General features: G+C 54.5%; 1 protein-coding gene and 1 non-coding gene across 3 annotated transcripts in view; one reads left to right on the top strand and one right to left on the bottom strand.

Annotated features, from left to right (window-relative positions):
- Positions 1 to 866: 866 nt before the first annotated feature.
- Positions 867 to 16,179, bottom strand: part of CD6 (CD6 molecule) — a 52,425-nt gene continuing 37,112 nt past the window's right edge. Inside the window, exons 2-13 of one of the 2 annotated variants that reach the window (XM_054240953.2) lie at positions 15,192 to 15,260; positions 13,687 to 14,040; positions 12,759 to 13,070; positions 11,477 to 11,779; positions 10,153 to 10,218; positions 7,759 to 7,899; positions 7,331 to 7,429; positions 5,533 to 5,655; positions 3,803 to 3,874; positions 3,346 to 3,600; positions 2,964 to 3,068; positions 867 to 1,969 (exon numbers count right to left, since the gene is read on the bottom strand). In XM_054240953.2, the coding sequence (XP_054096928.2) occupies positions 1,908 to 1,969; positions 2,964 to 3,068; positions 3,346 to 3,600; positions 3,803 to 3,874; positions 5,533 to 5,655; positions 7,331 to 7,429; positions 7,759 to 7,899; positions 10,153 to 10,218; positions 11,477 to 11,779; positions 12,759 to 13,070; positions 13,687 to 14,040; positions 15,192 to 15,260 (1,961 nt within the window). In that variant the 3' untranslated portion in view covers positions 867 to 1,907. The remainder of the gene's footprint in view (positions 1,970 to 2,963; positions 3,069 to 3,345; positions 3,601 to 3,802; positions 3,875 to 5,532; positions 5,656 to 7,330; positions 7,430 to 7,758; positions 7,900 to 10,152; positions 10,219 to 11,476; positions 11,780 to 12,758; positions 13,071 to 13,686; positions 14,041 to 15,191; positions 15,261 to 16,179) is intronic. The other variant, XM_035262841.3, reaches the window with a different exon arrangement.
- LOC118145860 (U4 spliceosomal RNA) lies at positions 14,797 to 14,937 on the top strand. The gene has a single exon (XR_004731355.1). It is a non-coding gene; the product is annotated as a U4 spliceosomal RNA (small nuclear RNA).

Genomic DNA, 16,179 nt, shown 5'->3' with positions numbered 1-16,179 from the left:
TCCACCTAAACAGATAGAGTTGCCCCCACCATTGCCCCAACCTGGCCTCCCACACACATGCACACACACACACACACACACTCTGCACATGGAGCAGTTGCTGTTGCTGCTCCTCCTGCACCATTCCTATGGAAGATGGCTCCTCATAGCATGTGCCTCTGACCCTCTGCCTGTGGCTTTCTCTGGACACAGGAGTATGCTCAGCTCACTCATAGACGGCTCGGTAGTGCTGGGGCTGCGGGTTAATGCTCCTCAACTAGTGACAGGCAGGGATGGTGGGTCAATGTCCCAGCTCCCTGTCCCCTTGGTGGGACAGTTCTGAGGTGCAACTCTCAGAGGTCCCCAGCTCCACTGAGCCCTGGCTGCCTACAACAGCAACCTGTTCATGAACATTGTCTTCCTTTCTTCCTCCTTTCTCATTTTCTTACTGCTGCTCCCTGGGATCACTTCTCAAATAAAGGATTTGAGCTCAACTCTGTCTCATTTGTATACAACATATGCCCCCCCACGCACACATGCATGCACGTGCCACACACATGCACACATGCATGCACATGCCACACATGTACGTATATACCACACACGCACACACACACATGTACTCACATGCCACACACATTTACACACACCACACACACAGATGTATGCACATGCCCCACACAGATATATATGTGCATATGCCACACATATGCACACACATGCACACATGTATGCACATGCCACACACATACACACATGCCACACGCACACACACATGCCACCCATGCACAGACATACGCACAGGGCACACACACGCCATATACACATGCACACACACGCAGCCTGGGTTCTATGAGGTTTAAGAAATTGTCATTCCATGCCCTGGGTTCGTTCAGCAATTCAGTTTAATCTTAGGATACTCAGAATAGTACACCCGAGCCTGGCCTGAGTCCGTGGGCCTTTCTCTGGGGGCTGCATGGAGACGTTTGCAGCTCTGGGCACAACACTGAATATTCACGTGTTCATCCCGGGAGCATCCTCATCACTTCAAGGAGATACATGGGGACTCAGGGCTTAGTGCAGCTTCTGAGCCCCTTCCTGGAAGACATCTCTATGCTCCTGCCCTCATGGGGACTGGGCCCCTATCGCTGGGCTCAGTGGTGGGACTGGGCTGTGACCTTCTTTGTAAACCACAGGAAGCTCAGAATATGACTGTCCAGGGAAGGTCACTGCAGAACTTTCTGTGCCCCTGGTGGATGTGGAGTGTCTCTGGGGCAGGACTGGCCTTGGGCCCCAGCTCTTTGGTTGGGGGTACACAGTCAACCTGTCATTGTCAGCTCATTGTGCCCAGGAAGGCTATATTCCCTGCCCAGGTGCAGTTACCACCCCGAGCAGAGCCTGGGACACCTGGTGTGCTGCCCCATCCCCCCAGCAGCCACTTATCAGTGACAACAGCCCAGCAGCCCCTAGCACATGGGCCCTCCTGCAGCAGTGCTGGCATGGGGGCCCAGTTCTGGCCCTGAAGTGTCAGAGACGCAGGGAATCAAAGCGCCCGACACCTGAGGGTTAGAACAGGCCTCCAGAGTCAGCCAGTCCAGCTCCCCAACCCTCCCACCAGCTGCCAAGACGGAGTCCGGACTCTGCTTGTTCATCCCCAAGACAGAGGGCTCACACCTCTTGGAGGCAGCATCCTCCTGAGGCTGCTGTTTGGGGCGCTGTCTGGGGCCAGGGGAGACCTTTGCCAGCAGGTTTGACTTGATGGATGGAGACTGAGGGGTACAAGGTGTAACGTTTCCTTCCGTCTCTCCAGGGGAGGCCTCTCAGCTCCATGGGGAGGTGATCTGGGAGGGTGGCGGAGGGGAAAGGGAGTAGGTAGAGCAGGAGGCCAGAGGGTTGGAGCCGCCCCAGGAGCCTTAGCCGGGCCCGGTCTAGGCTGCGCCAGTGTCATCATAGTCATCATCGGTGGAGTCAGGCTGAGGGCCAGGGAACCCTGTGGGCAGAGAGGCCCACGTTAGTGGGAGACTCAGTTCCTGCCCATGCTGCTCCACGTCACTCTCCCCACGTGATGCGGCATGAGGCCCTCTTGTCCTCTTGCTTCTGGCCACGTCCCTGGCTAGAGCATCAGCACTGAGGGCAGAGCCTCATCTGCCTGGTTCAGGGCTGTGGTCTCCACGACGGCATGCATTGCACGATGTGGTGGGTGACTGAATGCCGGAGCCCCTCTGCTACTGCAGTCTTCCCCAAGGAAGGGGCCAACCAGCTGCTTCTGCTTGAACGCCTCCACTAACAGGGAGCTCACTTCTTATCAAAGCAGCCTGTTTGAATATTTCTCCACCCCATCCACATCTGTTTCCCCACCTCTTCATATTCTTATTGTGCTTGTTTTTGTTTTCCTATAGAGGGAGGGTCTCGCTCTGACCCTGCAGTAGCACGACCCACAGTGACACCACCATAGCTCACTGCAGCCGGGATCTCCTGCACTCACATTATCCTCCCAACCCAGCCTCCTGAGAAGCTGGGACTATAGGCACGTGTTACTACGCTCGGCTACGTTTTAGTTTTGTAGAGACTGGGTCTCGCTGTGTTGCCCGGGCTAGTCTTAAACTCCTGGCCTCAAGCAATCCTCCTGCCTTGTGCTGGGATTACAGGCGTGAGCTACCAAGCCTCCCTTGCTTTGCTTTTTAAAAAGTTACTTTTCCAGCTGGGCATGGTGTCGCACGCCTGTAGTCCCAGCTACTTGGGAGACCCAGACAAGAGAATTGCTTGAACCCGGGAGTCGGAGGTTGCAGTGAGTCGAGATGGCGCCACTGCACTCCAGCCTCAAAACAGAGCAAGACTCCATCTCAAAAAAAACGTTACTCTTCTTCTCTTCTCCCCATCCTTTCTCCTTTTCCCCTGGAGTAATGCATCCAACAGTTCCCCACTCATCCACTCCCCAGTCCCTCTCTGTCCCACTCCCAAATCCCTTCCCCAGATTTTGATACCTGGACAGCCAAACTGCTCCTCCGAAGCGGGCTGGGGTGGCGGCTGGAAGTTCTGGTACCACTCCCCGGACGAGGTGCTGGAGCTGTCATCAGCGGAGGGCCCTGCTGGAAATCCCCAGGGTCGGTCACCCTCTGCCAGCACACAGTCACTTCGCAAGTGCCAGAGCTGGGGGGGGGCCATGCCACTCACGAGAGCCAAGTCCCCAGCTTGACAAATGACAAAGTGAAGGCCCAGAGATGGGAGGAGATTGTTCAAGGGCACACAGCGAGTGGCTGCGGAACTGGGGAGAGTCCTGACCTCAGCCTGGTTCAGGGCTCCCAGCTTTATGCCCCCTCCAGCCAGGCTGGCTATGGGATGGGGGATGGAGGAGGCGCAGCTTACCTGAAAAGGCTGGCTGGGTGCCAGCCAGCTCCAAGTTTGGGGGCTGCTCCGGGAAGGAACTCCTCTCTGGAGAAAATGCCTGGGGGTTCCATGGGGGTGGTTTGCTTGTGGGACTATTGCAGTAATCCTCCCCAGAAGAGGTGCTCGACTCGCTGTTGCCCCTCGGGCGATGCTGAGGGCCCAGGGATGGCGGGTGTGTAATGCTATGTCCCGGGTTGGCATCTGGGATGTGAGAGGCATGCAACTCTTCAAGTCCTAAGCCAGGAAAGGGAGAATGGTGACACAAGAAGCAATGCAGCACGAGGGCTTTAAGTCAGACTTCAGGAAGCACTTACTGCCTATAGGATTTGATAGGAAAGACTCATCATGGGAGGTTCCTGCTGGAAGGTCTCAAGGCGAGCTGAGCTACTCTCTGGAGGCAGGGCTGCCATTCACACCCCTCCACAGCCTGACTCACCTTCCTCCAGGGGTGGCATCTGGAACCTGCTCTGCCAGACCTCCTCATCTGTCACCCGATGTCGCTGGGAATCTGCAAGCAGAGGTGGCAGTGGGGAGGAGTGAAGGCTCAACCTCATCACTTTAGGAGCCTGGAGAAGGGGCTGGATTTCCTTGGGGCTGGGGAGGCTGAACAGGGTGGGAGGAAAACTCCAGAGGCAGAGAGGGCTTAGTGTTTCCCTTCAGATTCCAGGCTCATGTCCTCATCCAGCAGACCCTGCGTCTCAATCGAGGGCCAACGTGTTTAACCAGCCTGGGGCCAGAAGCTCTAGTTAGTGCCCTGACCCCCCAGCCCCTAGCCCAGCTGTCCCTCCTGCTACTTAGAGGGATATCAAGGGTCTGGGTCTGTCCTTGTGACCTGGGCCGGAGAAAGACATGTATTTGTCCCTTCAAGAAGCCGCCCCAGAGTGAAACCTAGATGGTCTGGACTCACTGCATCACGGGCTCTGTGGCACCTTCCAGTTTCAGAATCAGATAGAGATTTACAGGGTCTTGAGACCAGGAGTGTCTGGGATCTGGGAGTCAGCTCTTTTGAACCTGGTACGACTGACTTTTAGTCTCTATGTTACAGTACTCTGGACTCTCAGTCTTGCATCTTACATGCCTGGACTCAGAATCTCAGGTTTGACAGATACTTCATCCCTGTGGCTCCCAAACACTGGTCCATGGGCCAGGAGAAGTGAAATCATCCGTGTCCCACCCCCAGAAGCCCTGGGTTAGCAGGCGGGGCAGGGACTCCAGTATCCATTCAGGCTTTTACCGGGACACAGCTGCCCAGTAGAGAGGCTTCGTTTCCCTGCCTCTCTTGCAGCTAGGGGGTTTCCGTTCTGGGTGCTGGGTGGTGGGTGGGAATGCTGCGGCCATCTCCAGCATCCCGTCTTTCCCTTACCCTTGCCTGGAATGTGGACATGGAGGTGAGCCATTCTGGACCATGTAAATGAGGGCGACACCTTAGGGACTGCACAGCAGCAGCAAGAAAGAAGGGGCCTGGGCCCTTGACAGTTTCTTAGGACACTGTCATTTGGAGCCTTCTGTCCCACACAGCAGAGCTCTCATCCTGACTGATACATTAGGTTTGGGGCGGGGCTCAGGAATTTTTGACAAGCTCCCAAATGATTCCACAACAGGGTGTGGGACGCTGTGGTCTATTCCAACCTCCCAGCATTCCCTGGGCCCTGCCTTTCCCGTTATCTTTCCTCTTCCTATCCCCAGAAGGCAGAGACAAGAGCTGGGCCAGCTGGCTATGAGGCACAAGCTGGTGTGACAGTGGAGGTGTGGAATGGGTGGGGCTGATGGGGTCAGACAGGGCAGGATGGAGCACGGAGGGGTACGGGAGTGTAAGAACCCCTGCCCACTGAGGTTCTCGTCTGCACTCCCCTGTCTCTCACACAGAGAACCACCTTTAGGTGTAGGTCAAAGGCCTGGTCTTAAGACCCTACACGGCCAGAGACAAACATGGGAGAGACAGAGGTCAGGGTAGAAATCACCTGAGACATCGAGTGACTCCAAGGTCACAGAGTACTTTGAAAATGTCAATGTAGGACCATTTACAGTCAGTCCAGTGGGTCACCGGGGGATTCTGCCCACGTCATACAGGGGTTATAAGGCAGGACTACTGATGGGGGCCTGGCCAGCTGGGTCCCCTCCCTGATTCAGGCAGGTGGGCCCTTGGGAGCCCAGCCAGTCACTCACTGTAGAAGGTGGTCAGGGCCACAGGAGGCTGGGCGCTGAAGTCATAGTGCTCATAGTCTGAGTCTGAGCCGGAGTCTGAGTCCTCAGGGCGCGGGGCCTGGACCTGGATGGGCAGCATGGAAACTGGGGAGAGAACAGAGTCGGGGGCATGGCAGGTGGGAAGATGTAGGGAGAGATGGTAGAGAGTATGTCTCATGTCAGAGATGAGAGGCAGAGTGGCAGGGGAGCACCAAGTAGCCCTTTTTTTTTGGTGGGGAGGCAGGATCTTACCCCATTGTCCAGGCTGGAGTGCAGTGGTGCCATCACAGCTCACTGCAGCCTTGACCTCCTGGGCTCAGATCATCCTCCCACCTCAGCCTCCCGAGTAGCTGGGACCACAGGCGTGCACCACCAACCCAGGTAATTTTTGAAGTTTTTTGCAGAGACAGGTTTTCACCCCGTTGCCCAGGCTGGTCTCAAACTCCTGGGCTCAAGTGATCCATCTGCCCTGGCCTCCCAAAGTGTGGGGACTACAGGCGTGCACCACCGTGCCTGGCCTGGGTACCCCATCTTGTACAAACCACCCAGTCTGGATTTTCAAGGCTCCCTTCATCCACTTCCAATATGGAGAACTAAACATTTATTTAGCAAACACTTAACACAGTACTTACTATATGCGAAGCACTATTCTAACATTTACAAATATTATCTCATTTAACCCTTAGGAGAACTCTGTGACGTAGGTACACCGTTATCCCCATTTTACCTTGGAGGGACCTGAGGCACAGACAGGTTCTTACCTTGCCCAGAGCTGGCTCTAGACTGTACTATTCAGTGAGCGCCTGCTCTGTGCTAAGCCTTGTGCTAGATGCTGTATTCACAGTCTCTTCTCAAATATATGGACACTCTGTACAAAGGATATTTATAACATTTGGCTGAGTTTGGTATTGGTTTTTATGTCATTGAACTCCTTCCGATAAAGGTGCTTGAATATATTCATAATGCAAGGTGATTCAACTCAAATTCCTCTGAAGGACTTTCAAGAGGTATAAATCCATGTATCATAAAGGATGAGTGACCGACCCAATTTTTTTTTTTTTTTTTTTTTGAGAAAGAGACTCGCTCTGTCACCCAGGCTGGAGTGCAGTGGCATGATCTTGGCTCACTGCAACCTCTGCCTCCCAGGTTCAAGTGATTCTCCCACCTCAGCCTCCTGAGTAGCTGGGATTATAGGTGTGCGCCGCCACACTCGGCTAATTTTTGCATTTTTGGTAGAGACAGGGTTTTGCCATGTTGGCCAGGCTGGTCTCGAACTCCTGACCTCAAGTGATCTGCCTGCCTCAGACTCCCAAAGTATTGGGACTACAGGCGTGAGCCACTGCCACTGGCCCCAATTTATTTTTTTTTTGCTCAGAAAATATGAAATAAAACCACATCCTAGAAGAATCTTGATGAGGCTTCACAAGGCTGATTGGGCAGGACGCTGAAAGGGATGATGATATCACAAGCCTACCAGCCAACTAGCAGAACAAAGCAGAGCAGAGCTTTCCTCTGAGAACCAAGGTCTAAAATGTCCTTAGTCTGTATTTGTCCAGAACTGAACACTCTAGAGTTCTAGCGTGACTGAACTGGAAGGTCATTTCCCATCCACATCCAGGAGCGACTTGAGCCTGCTCAAGGTTGCAGGGCCATGAGTGGGCTGGCCCCGATCTCATCTCTAGCTGTGTACTGCTTTGACCTAAGCAGTGCTGACCTTCCAGAAAGTACACCCTTCCTGTCCTCCCCAGCCCTCCCGCACCCAGGATGGCGGACATCCTACCTTCTTCTTTGGGGATGGTGATGGGGACCGCTTGATAGCTATTGCTCCCTGCTGGGATGGTGGTGGGTAGGTGCTGGTGGTTCACCATTACGGGGAGGGCTGAGGGAAGGGGAGGCAGAAATTCTACAAGTCATTTTTTTGCCCTCTCCCAGTCTACCTGGTTTTGTTCTGTTCTCATCAAGACACCACCCTCCTCATTCCCCAACACTGTCAGGAGTGTGCATGCATGCGCACGCGCGCACACACACACACACCCCAAGATGGTGGTTCCATGTCTGCTGGGCATGCTGGGAAAATCCTTTCCATGATGGGGAACTCCCCAGGGCTAGGGATGGGTGGCCATTGCTGGACCACACCACTGCTGCTGGGGTTCTGTCAAGGCTCACATCCCCCTGGGATGGCTGTGGCACCCAGAACCTTGCACTTACCATATTTTCCTTTAATTCTCAAGAGGATGAAGGCTATGGCGATGAGAGAGCCAAGGAGGAGAATTCCCAGAACAACGCAAGGGATGAGGAGCATTAGCTCCCGAGAGTCTGTGTTCTTTATTTTCACTGTCACAGAAGATTCTGGAAACAAGAATTCCAATTCAGGAAGAAAGAGGAATGGGCACTCACCCTTCTTGCCTTTTCATTCCCTGACAGCTGATCTGCTTCCCTTTTCATCCTATCTTCCTCCTCGCTTCCTTTCCCAATTTTTCCCATATGCTTTTAAGTGTGTGGTATATAATAGGCGCTCAATAAATGCATATTGAATGCATGAGTAATTGATTAAATGAATTATTGTCTGAAAAACAACCCTGGCCACCAGGCTGCAAGGATCTATCTGTCTGCTAGCTCTTCAGTATTTAGTCTTTGTTCAATAGACAATTATTGAGTACCACTGTGCGCCTGGCACTCGGCCCTGGGGCTACACATATGACAACAGTATCACCGGCCTTGAGGGCCTCTGTCTAGTGGAGAGGTCAATAAGTAACCCAATCCAATATGGTGAGGCACCTGCTGTGATGGAGGTTTGAGCATTGGCAGTAGGGGTTTGAGGCCCTACAAAAGGCATCTCATTCTCTGCTGGGAAGACCAAGGCTGACTTCCCCGAGACTGTGACTCTGAGCCACCTCTGGCAGTGAACAGACCATCAGCTGTGCCTGGGACCCCTCTTCTTCCCACTAGATATCCCCTCCATGAGGACTGGAGTGAGGTCTGGGATTCAGGGTCTCCCACCTCTGCAGCCCCACCCTGGGGTGACTTCTTGCCTTCTCCCTGCCTTAGCCTCCCCTCTGCTTAAAAGAATGCAAAGCAGAAAGATGGGTACAGGGGGCAGTGAGGAGGGTGCCCGGAGTGAGCAGACCACAAGGCTAGATGGCAAGTGGTGACGGCAATGGGGAGGGGGATGAGATCATCCAGACTCCCTTGCCGGGGGCGGTGTCTGCTTCCCCTGGGAGAGAACCCTCTCCTTGCCTTCATTTTCTCCTCTCTCCCCTTTCTGTCTGCAAATGGGGAAGTTAAGGCCCTGATGGGAGCTGGATCTAGCAGCAGGAAGCAGATGTGGGAGTGAGGCTGGGTGCTGCGGCCATGTGAAGCCCGTGAACCTGGGTCCTGAGGGCTGTGGCTGCTGCTGGGCCCCAGGCCGGGGCGTGGTCCCGGATCTTTCTTTGGCTTCACTCTTTGCCCTTCGGGGGCTGGGGTGGATCCCCACCCTGACTCAGTTAGAGAGAGCGTGTGCAGGTTGCCTGCGGGTCTGGCAGGAGCTCGCCAGCTGTGTGTACAGTTGGAGCATTTCATTTCCTCTCTGTGCAGTCCTCTATTGCTAGGGCCTCTGTGCTCTCTCCCCGAGCCCCCGTTCACTGCCTCTGGGGTGTCTGAGAGAAGATGACACAGCCAGGAAGCAGAGCAAGGGAGTCTGGGCCGGCCCTGTGGGTATCCCAGGACTGCAAAGGGCTCTAGGCCCGAACTAAATACTCACAACAGCAGATCTTCGGACAGTTCTTACTGTCTTCGAGGCTCTGTTCTAAGCATTTTACAAAAATTAATTCACTGGATCCTCACAGCAATGCTAGGAGGAAGGTACTGTAGGCTAGCCACCCCCATTTTATAATTGAGGAGTCTGAGGTTCAGGGAGGTTCAGAGTTTCCCAACAGGACACAGCTAGCAAAAGGCACGGCTGGGACTGTAATCCTGGGAGCCTGCCCTGATGCCGGCCAAGCTACACAGGGCTGGGGAGCGGAGCAAGAACGGATCTGAAATTCAGAGCCTTGGTTGTCAATTCTGGCCATCAGTCACCAGCTGTGACTTCAGCCTCGGAGCCGCAGCTCCTTACTTGATGTAAGGATTATAATGAGACCTCTCCCATTTGGCTGCAGAGAGATTAAAGGGTTGGGGAATATTGGTTATAAGGCACTAGGCCCCGTGTCTGGCCCATTATAAACACAGGGCTATGTGCCAGCATTCCCGATACCAAGCTGGGCCAAGTTCACCCTCCCCTCTGGCCACCCCCTGACCCCCAACCCCCGCTCGAGGTGGTATCAACTTTCTTCAGTTCTTTCCTTCTGCCCTCCAGGAGCTCACAGGAAAGTGGGGGAATGGCCTTCTGTCCAGTAAGTATCAGGACTCAGTGAGCTATGGGCTGACTTGGCAAAGAGGGGGTGTAGAAGGAGCAGAAAGTGCCCAGAGAGACCCGGGAGGCAAGTCCATTGGCTGGAGGTGGGGGAGGGGGACCAAACCATCCCTCACCCCAGCACAGATGTGCACAGGGACACACACACACACACACACGCACGCACGCTCAAGCTTCTGGGGAACCTCATAGTACCCAGCAAGACTTACCTATAGTGACTGGCTGAACACCTGCAGGGACTTCGGGAATGGACAGATTGTGCAAACGCCGGGAGGCTGTGAGAAAGCACCACCCAGTCACTCAGTGCATGCTACTGAGCACCTACTGTGTGCCAGGCCTTGGGTTAGAAACTGAACGGGACAGACAAATGACTCAGAACTAGGCTTGTGCTCCCATCAGGGGCATGTGGCTAAGGAAGCTTACCTCCCTCCCTCCCTCCTCGGACAGTAAGGAGGAACTCAGGGATTAAACGCTGGGAAGGCTCTTTGCTTAGAATAAAGGGCTAATAGAATTATCCCTTCTTTCTGTGTAAGCTACTGCAGACCACAAATCCCCTTTCCATTCAGCTTCAGTTTGTTCCTAAGCGGCCTAGGAAGATAAAGAGCTGACATTATCTTCATTATCGTAATCGGCATTCCCGTTGGGTAGGTAGGCTCACAAAGAAAGGAGCTTAAAAGTCCCTCAGCAGATAGAATTGGGTTTCCCAGCTGTCTCAGCATCCACACATGGAGGTTAAGGGACTTCTGGGTCTACGGCCAAACCACCCTGAACGTGCCTGATCTCTTCTGATATAGAAGCTAAGCAGGATCGGGCCTGGTTAGTACTTGGATGGGAGGGACTGTTGGAAGCCTCCTTGCTTGTGAATGGCTGAGTTAGAATTTGTAACAAGTGTCTGAACGCCGTAAGAATGCAAATATCATACTTCTTCAGGTCAAACACTCAATTTTTCCAACTTTAACACGTCTGAAATTAGGATCGTGGCCTTGATCATTATGTTGGGTGGTTTATTTTGGCAGTGTTTGTTCTTTATGGTACATAACATAATGGTGCGACTTATTAACAACGCCATCTTAGATTTGGTGAAATATGGTGAACCCAGCTCAGAGTGGGTATGAGGCTTAGCTGAAATAAGAGCTACTGAGTGCTCAACAATGCCTAGCACGTGATCAGGGTTCCAGAAGCTGTCACCAATATTATTAGCAGGGCCCGCTAATATTATTTTTACTGTGATCACCAGGCCTGGGATGGCAAATTGGTTTCAACTCTTGAGTCAATCCCAGTCCATAGGAACCATTGCTTAGCACCTAACATCTTCATATGTGATTCATCATTCTGGGTCTGAGTGGAGCATCTGAAAATGCCTTGATTGATTAGCACTGTCCGCCTGGGCACAGTAAGGACAATGGTCCTTCTTACGCCCTATGTGCTGTTGCTGATCTGGTGCGTATTGTGGTCCTTGGACTGTAAGTTTTTAGGACATGGATTCAGGTAGAATTCTGGCTCAGATCTGGGGAGTGAAGTAGGATGAATTACCTGAGCAGAGGACCCTGGCTGCCAGCGACTGGCTGCAGAGGTTGGAGTTGTTGAACCGCCAGGAGCAGTTGGAGAGAGTGGGCTCCTCCCCGTTACATGAGTAGTACATCCGGCCGGCCAAGGAGTGGGGCAGCCCCTTGGGTCTCTCCACCACAGTGCCACAGCCCAGGGTCTGGCAGAGCACCTTGGCCTCCGACGTGTACCACTCACTGTCACACACCGTGTTCCAGACCCCTCGGAAGTGGACCTCCACCTGCCCCTCGCAGGCGTCAGCACCCCCAGTCAGGCGCCAGGACTGGTGCTCTGGAAGGAAGGGGCAGGAGGCAGAGTCAGGTCAGGATCCTTTGGGCTGAAATTCCTGCCAGCCCAGACCCAGCAGTGTAGGCACCAGTGCAGCCATTTGGTCTTCAGATCTTGTGTCTTCTCCCTCCTGTGTCTGTGTCCCCCGAACCTGCCCCATCTGCTCTAGCCAGCCCTGCTGGGATCTCTAGACCCTTGCTACCCTAAGTGTGGTCAGTGCAGCAGCAGCAGCATTGCATTGCCTGGGATCTCCTTAGAAATGCAGACTCTCCAGCCCTGGGCCAGACCTACTAAATCAGAACTACCCCATCTCCTCCATATCAAATAGAGGCACTGGCTGGTCCAGAGCCTTCTGGCCTCTCCTGAACAGACCAACAGCCTCCTTAAAGGCCTCCCTGCCTCGTCTCCCCTTGCTGATTGAATGCAGGAGTCCAACTCCCACTTGGTAAGAGTCCCACTTTCTTTTTCTCGCTCTGTCGCCCAGGCTGGAGTGCAGTGGTGTGATCTCAGCTCACTGCAGCCTCCACCTCCCAGGTTCAAGTGATTCTCCTGCCTCAGCCTCCCAAGTAGCTGGGACTACAGGCGCGTGACACCACGCCCAGCTAATTTTTTGTAGTTTTTTTTTTAGTAGAGACAGGGTTTCCCTGTGTTAGCCGGGATGATCTTGATCTCCTGACCTTATGATACACCCACCTCGGCCTCCCAAAGTGAGTCCCACTTTTAATGTCACCTCTTCCAGGAGGTGGCCTGCCTTAGCTTCCAGCTCGGCATCGCCTGCTGCCTCTAAACTCCACCTGACTGCCTTTCTTGGGGGCATTTACCACTTTCTCGCCTGAGTTATGTTTGTCTCAGTCTCATCTCCCTTCCTGAACTCCAGATCAACGGCAGGTAACATCTCTGCCGCACTAACTCCAGGCTTGGCGCCGGTAGGCCTATGGTGAGTGTCAGTGGTGACCATGGTTCAACGACTCCGCCCACTGACCTGAGCACACCACGCCCGCGTCCTCTTTATGGCCGCAGTAGCGCTGTCCCGGTAGCCCCGGGCAGTCCCACAGGTAGACTTCGGTCCCGGAGCAGTTCACCTGGTCCCGGTGGATGGGCCCGCGGCCGGGCGTGAAGTGCAAGCCGGGCAGGGCCTGGATCGCCCAGCCGCAGCCCAGTTGCCTGCACACCACGTGTGCGTCCTCCAGGTCCCAAGTGTCATCGCACACCGATCCCCACTCGCCACGCTCCAGCATCTCCACACGGCCGGCGCAGGGGCTGCCACCGTCCACCAAGCGCAGCGCGCGGTTCTCTAGGGGTGGGAGGGAGTGGTGGACCGTGGGGCACTCGGCGAGGAATGGAGGGTTGGGGTGATGGTTGGACTGGCAGGAGAGTTTTGAGCGGGTTGTGGACCCAGTGAGAGGGCTGTTGCCTGGTGGGCGAGACTGGGAATCCCCCTAGGGCTGCAGATAGGAAACGTAGAGATGCAGGCTGGTGGGAGGGACCAGAGACCTGGTGGGTTGGGCCTGGAGGTCAGGTTTGGGGACCTGGGAGTCACTAAGGGACCTGTGAACCTGGCAAGTTTATGTATGGGGTAAAGGGGTGGAGATAGAGGCCCGGAACGGGAGTGGGGAGGGAAGCAGCGGGCCCAGTAAGTGGGTTAGAGACCGGGTTGGCATTGGGAACCTAGGGGTGGGGCTGGGGACCAAGTGTAGGGGTGGAGTCTGGAGGCCAGACCCGAGGAAACGCTCAGGTCTGGAAATGGCTGGAGGCCGTCGTCGGATGTGGGAACCCGGTGCGTTTGCGCTGGTAGGCGGTGGGGTGGAGGTCAGGAGGGCGAGGCTCGGGTCCAGGGGCTGAAGCCAGGGGCAGGGGCTGAAGGCCTGGGCAGTGGGGCAGGTGGGGGCCAGGGTAGGGGGTGCTCGTACCTTCACAGGTGACCCGGGCCGGCCTCCCGTCGCTGCGGCACGCGTGCTCCACCACCTCGCAGAGCTGCCACTCGGTGCCGCTGCACAGGAGGGCGGGCGCCCCGGCCAGAGTGGCGTTCGCGTCGTCGGCGCTGGTGTTCCCGGCTGCGGGCGGGGGCGGCGGCTCGGGGGTCGGCGGGGCGAGCTGGGAGGCGGCCTCCGCCCCGCCGCAGCCCAGCGCGCGGCACACGGCCTCGGCGGCGCGGCCGTCCCACAGCGCCCCGCACGCGGGCTCCCAGGACGCCTCGAGCCGGACCTCCACCGTCCCGCTGCAGCCGCTGCTCCCGTTCGTCAGACGGACCCGGAGCCGCTCCCCTGGAAGTGTTAACCGGAGAACTGAGAGCGGTGGGGCCCGGGCGCGCGGTCGCCCAGGCTCTGGCACTGACTGCGCGGACCGTTGACAACGCCCTGCCTGGCTCTGGGTCTCAGCTTTCCAATCTGCAAAATGGAGCTGGACTGGCTCGTCCTGAGCCCGCCTTGATCTGGATCTGGCCTCTAGACTCCACCCCTACACTTGGTCGCTAGCCCCATCCCTGGGCCCGACCCTGTGGTTCTCCTTAGAGTCAGGAGCAGGTGGGGCTCAGGAGTTAAGGGCTAGAGGTTAAGATGGGGGACAGACAATCAGGGGTCCAGTTTGCACCAATCCTCCTCACTTGCTCCTGTCTCTAGAGGCACCTTTCTGTGAAAGAAAGGGAGAGTTCTGGGTTCAGGGGCCCTGGTTCTGTGGGTGCATGCTTCCCCCTCCCCCTCCCCCCTCCTCTGAGGGTACTGTCCTCGCAGCTGTCACATGACCACAGAACCCTGGAGGATGGGCAAGGGGCTGGCTGTGGGGTTCAAGATGGGTGGCTTCAGCTGATGGTGGTTCTCACTTCCCAAGACCCCCTTCTTTGGGAAGCACTGCCCCTTTTGGCCCAGGATTGCACCCCCAGTGCTAGCATACAGCTTTGCACAGAGTAGGTCCTTAATAAACGTCTGTTGAGTAAATCAAGGACCCGTCTGGTGGAACCCTGCCACCCCCACCAAGAGCTCTTTAGCTTGTTCTCAACAAATCCCCTTAAAATGCTCCAGCCAAGCTTTGCGCAGTGGCAGTATCATAGCCAATGAGGCCTACCTGAGGCACTATTATTGCTAATTGAACACTTTTCCCAATACCCTGCCATGACGACTTGAAATATAGTCAGCATTGGCAATTTTTGGCAGTCTCTACGGGGGCTGAATTAAAAAAAAAAAATACTCCAGCCATACCTGACCATCTGTATGTGACTTATCAGTAGGCTCTCAAAAATGGTAGTTTTAAGATCTCAAAGTGAATTAATAGTGGAACCTCAGGTGATAAGTCAGGAAGAAGTGTTGTCTGGAGTCAGGGAGCCCCCCTGGTATCCTAAATGTGTATTGCCCTTCTTTATTACCCTGGGCGACCACCTGCAGAAAGCTGACCATGGACCCCAGAGAGAATGTTTGCTTACCTGGCTCCCATAGCTCACTGTCTGCACTGCTGGTGTTGAGCCGGTCAGATGGAGCTGGAGACGGATGACCTGAAATTAACCAGCAGCAGCACAGTGGGTGAGTGAGTTCAGGTGTGGAGGCCACAGAGGCACCCTGATGAGTAGGGGGCACTTCCTGGAGCCTGTGGTGGCTATATGAGGCCTTTGGAAAGACATGGTCCTCAGCTTTGGGTGCATTTGCATTTGCCTCCCTTCCCGGTAGGGAAAGTTCTCAAACACTGGCGTTTCAGGATCCTCTGCTTTATCTATTCATTGCACACACATCTTCAGAAATCGGAGTAGAACAGGTAGGACTAGCAGTGGGCATTGGGGCCAGACCTACAAACTCACTTTGTGACCATGAATGGGTGACTTAATCTTTCTGTGCCAGTTCCAATTTGTTAGCCATGACACAGGAAAATATTGTAAGGCTGAAATGAGACAAACTATGAAATATTTGACATACAGAAGAAGCTCAAAAGTGGGAGTGTTTTAGAAAAAAATAATTTGTTTGTAGAATATGTTGAGAATTTCATACCAGACTTTAGAATAGTTGGTACATCCTGGGCTGGGAACCACTGGACTGCAAAGTGCTTTCAGACACTGAGAAACTAGCATTCACTAACGGCTATTCTATGCCAGGTATTTGCATATATTATTCTGTTTACTTTCAACAATGCCATGAGGCAGGTATTAAGCATTCTTATTTTACAGATTAGGAAAAGGAGGCTCCTGTAACAAAAATCAGTCGTCCCTGCCAAATAGTGTCCATTTGTTCCACAGGGGCTACTATCCATTCTGCCCTGGGAGGCTTACCTTTTTGGATTAACCAGTGTCTTCCTGGGTCTTATGGTTTCTGTCTGATTTAGCCAAGGAGCCCTAACAGAGATAGGAAGCTGCAAGCGAAGATGTGATGCTTATTCCTCTGGCCCCTCCCTGTGAGGTCCCTCAGGCAGGCTATGTCTCTCCT

Source organism: Callithrix jacchus, chromosome 10 (genome assembly GCF_049354715.1).
Source record: "Callithrix jacchus isolate 240 chromosome 10, calJac240_pri, whole genome shotgun sequence".
Classification (NCBI taxonomy): Eukaryota; Metazoa; Chordata; class Mammalia; order Primates; family Cebidae; genus Callithrix; species Callithrix jacchus.
The sequence above is the reverse complement of the archived record's forward strand: the minus strand, read 5'-3'. Positions and strand labels throughout refer to the sequence as shown.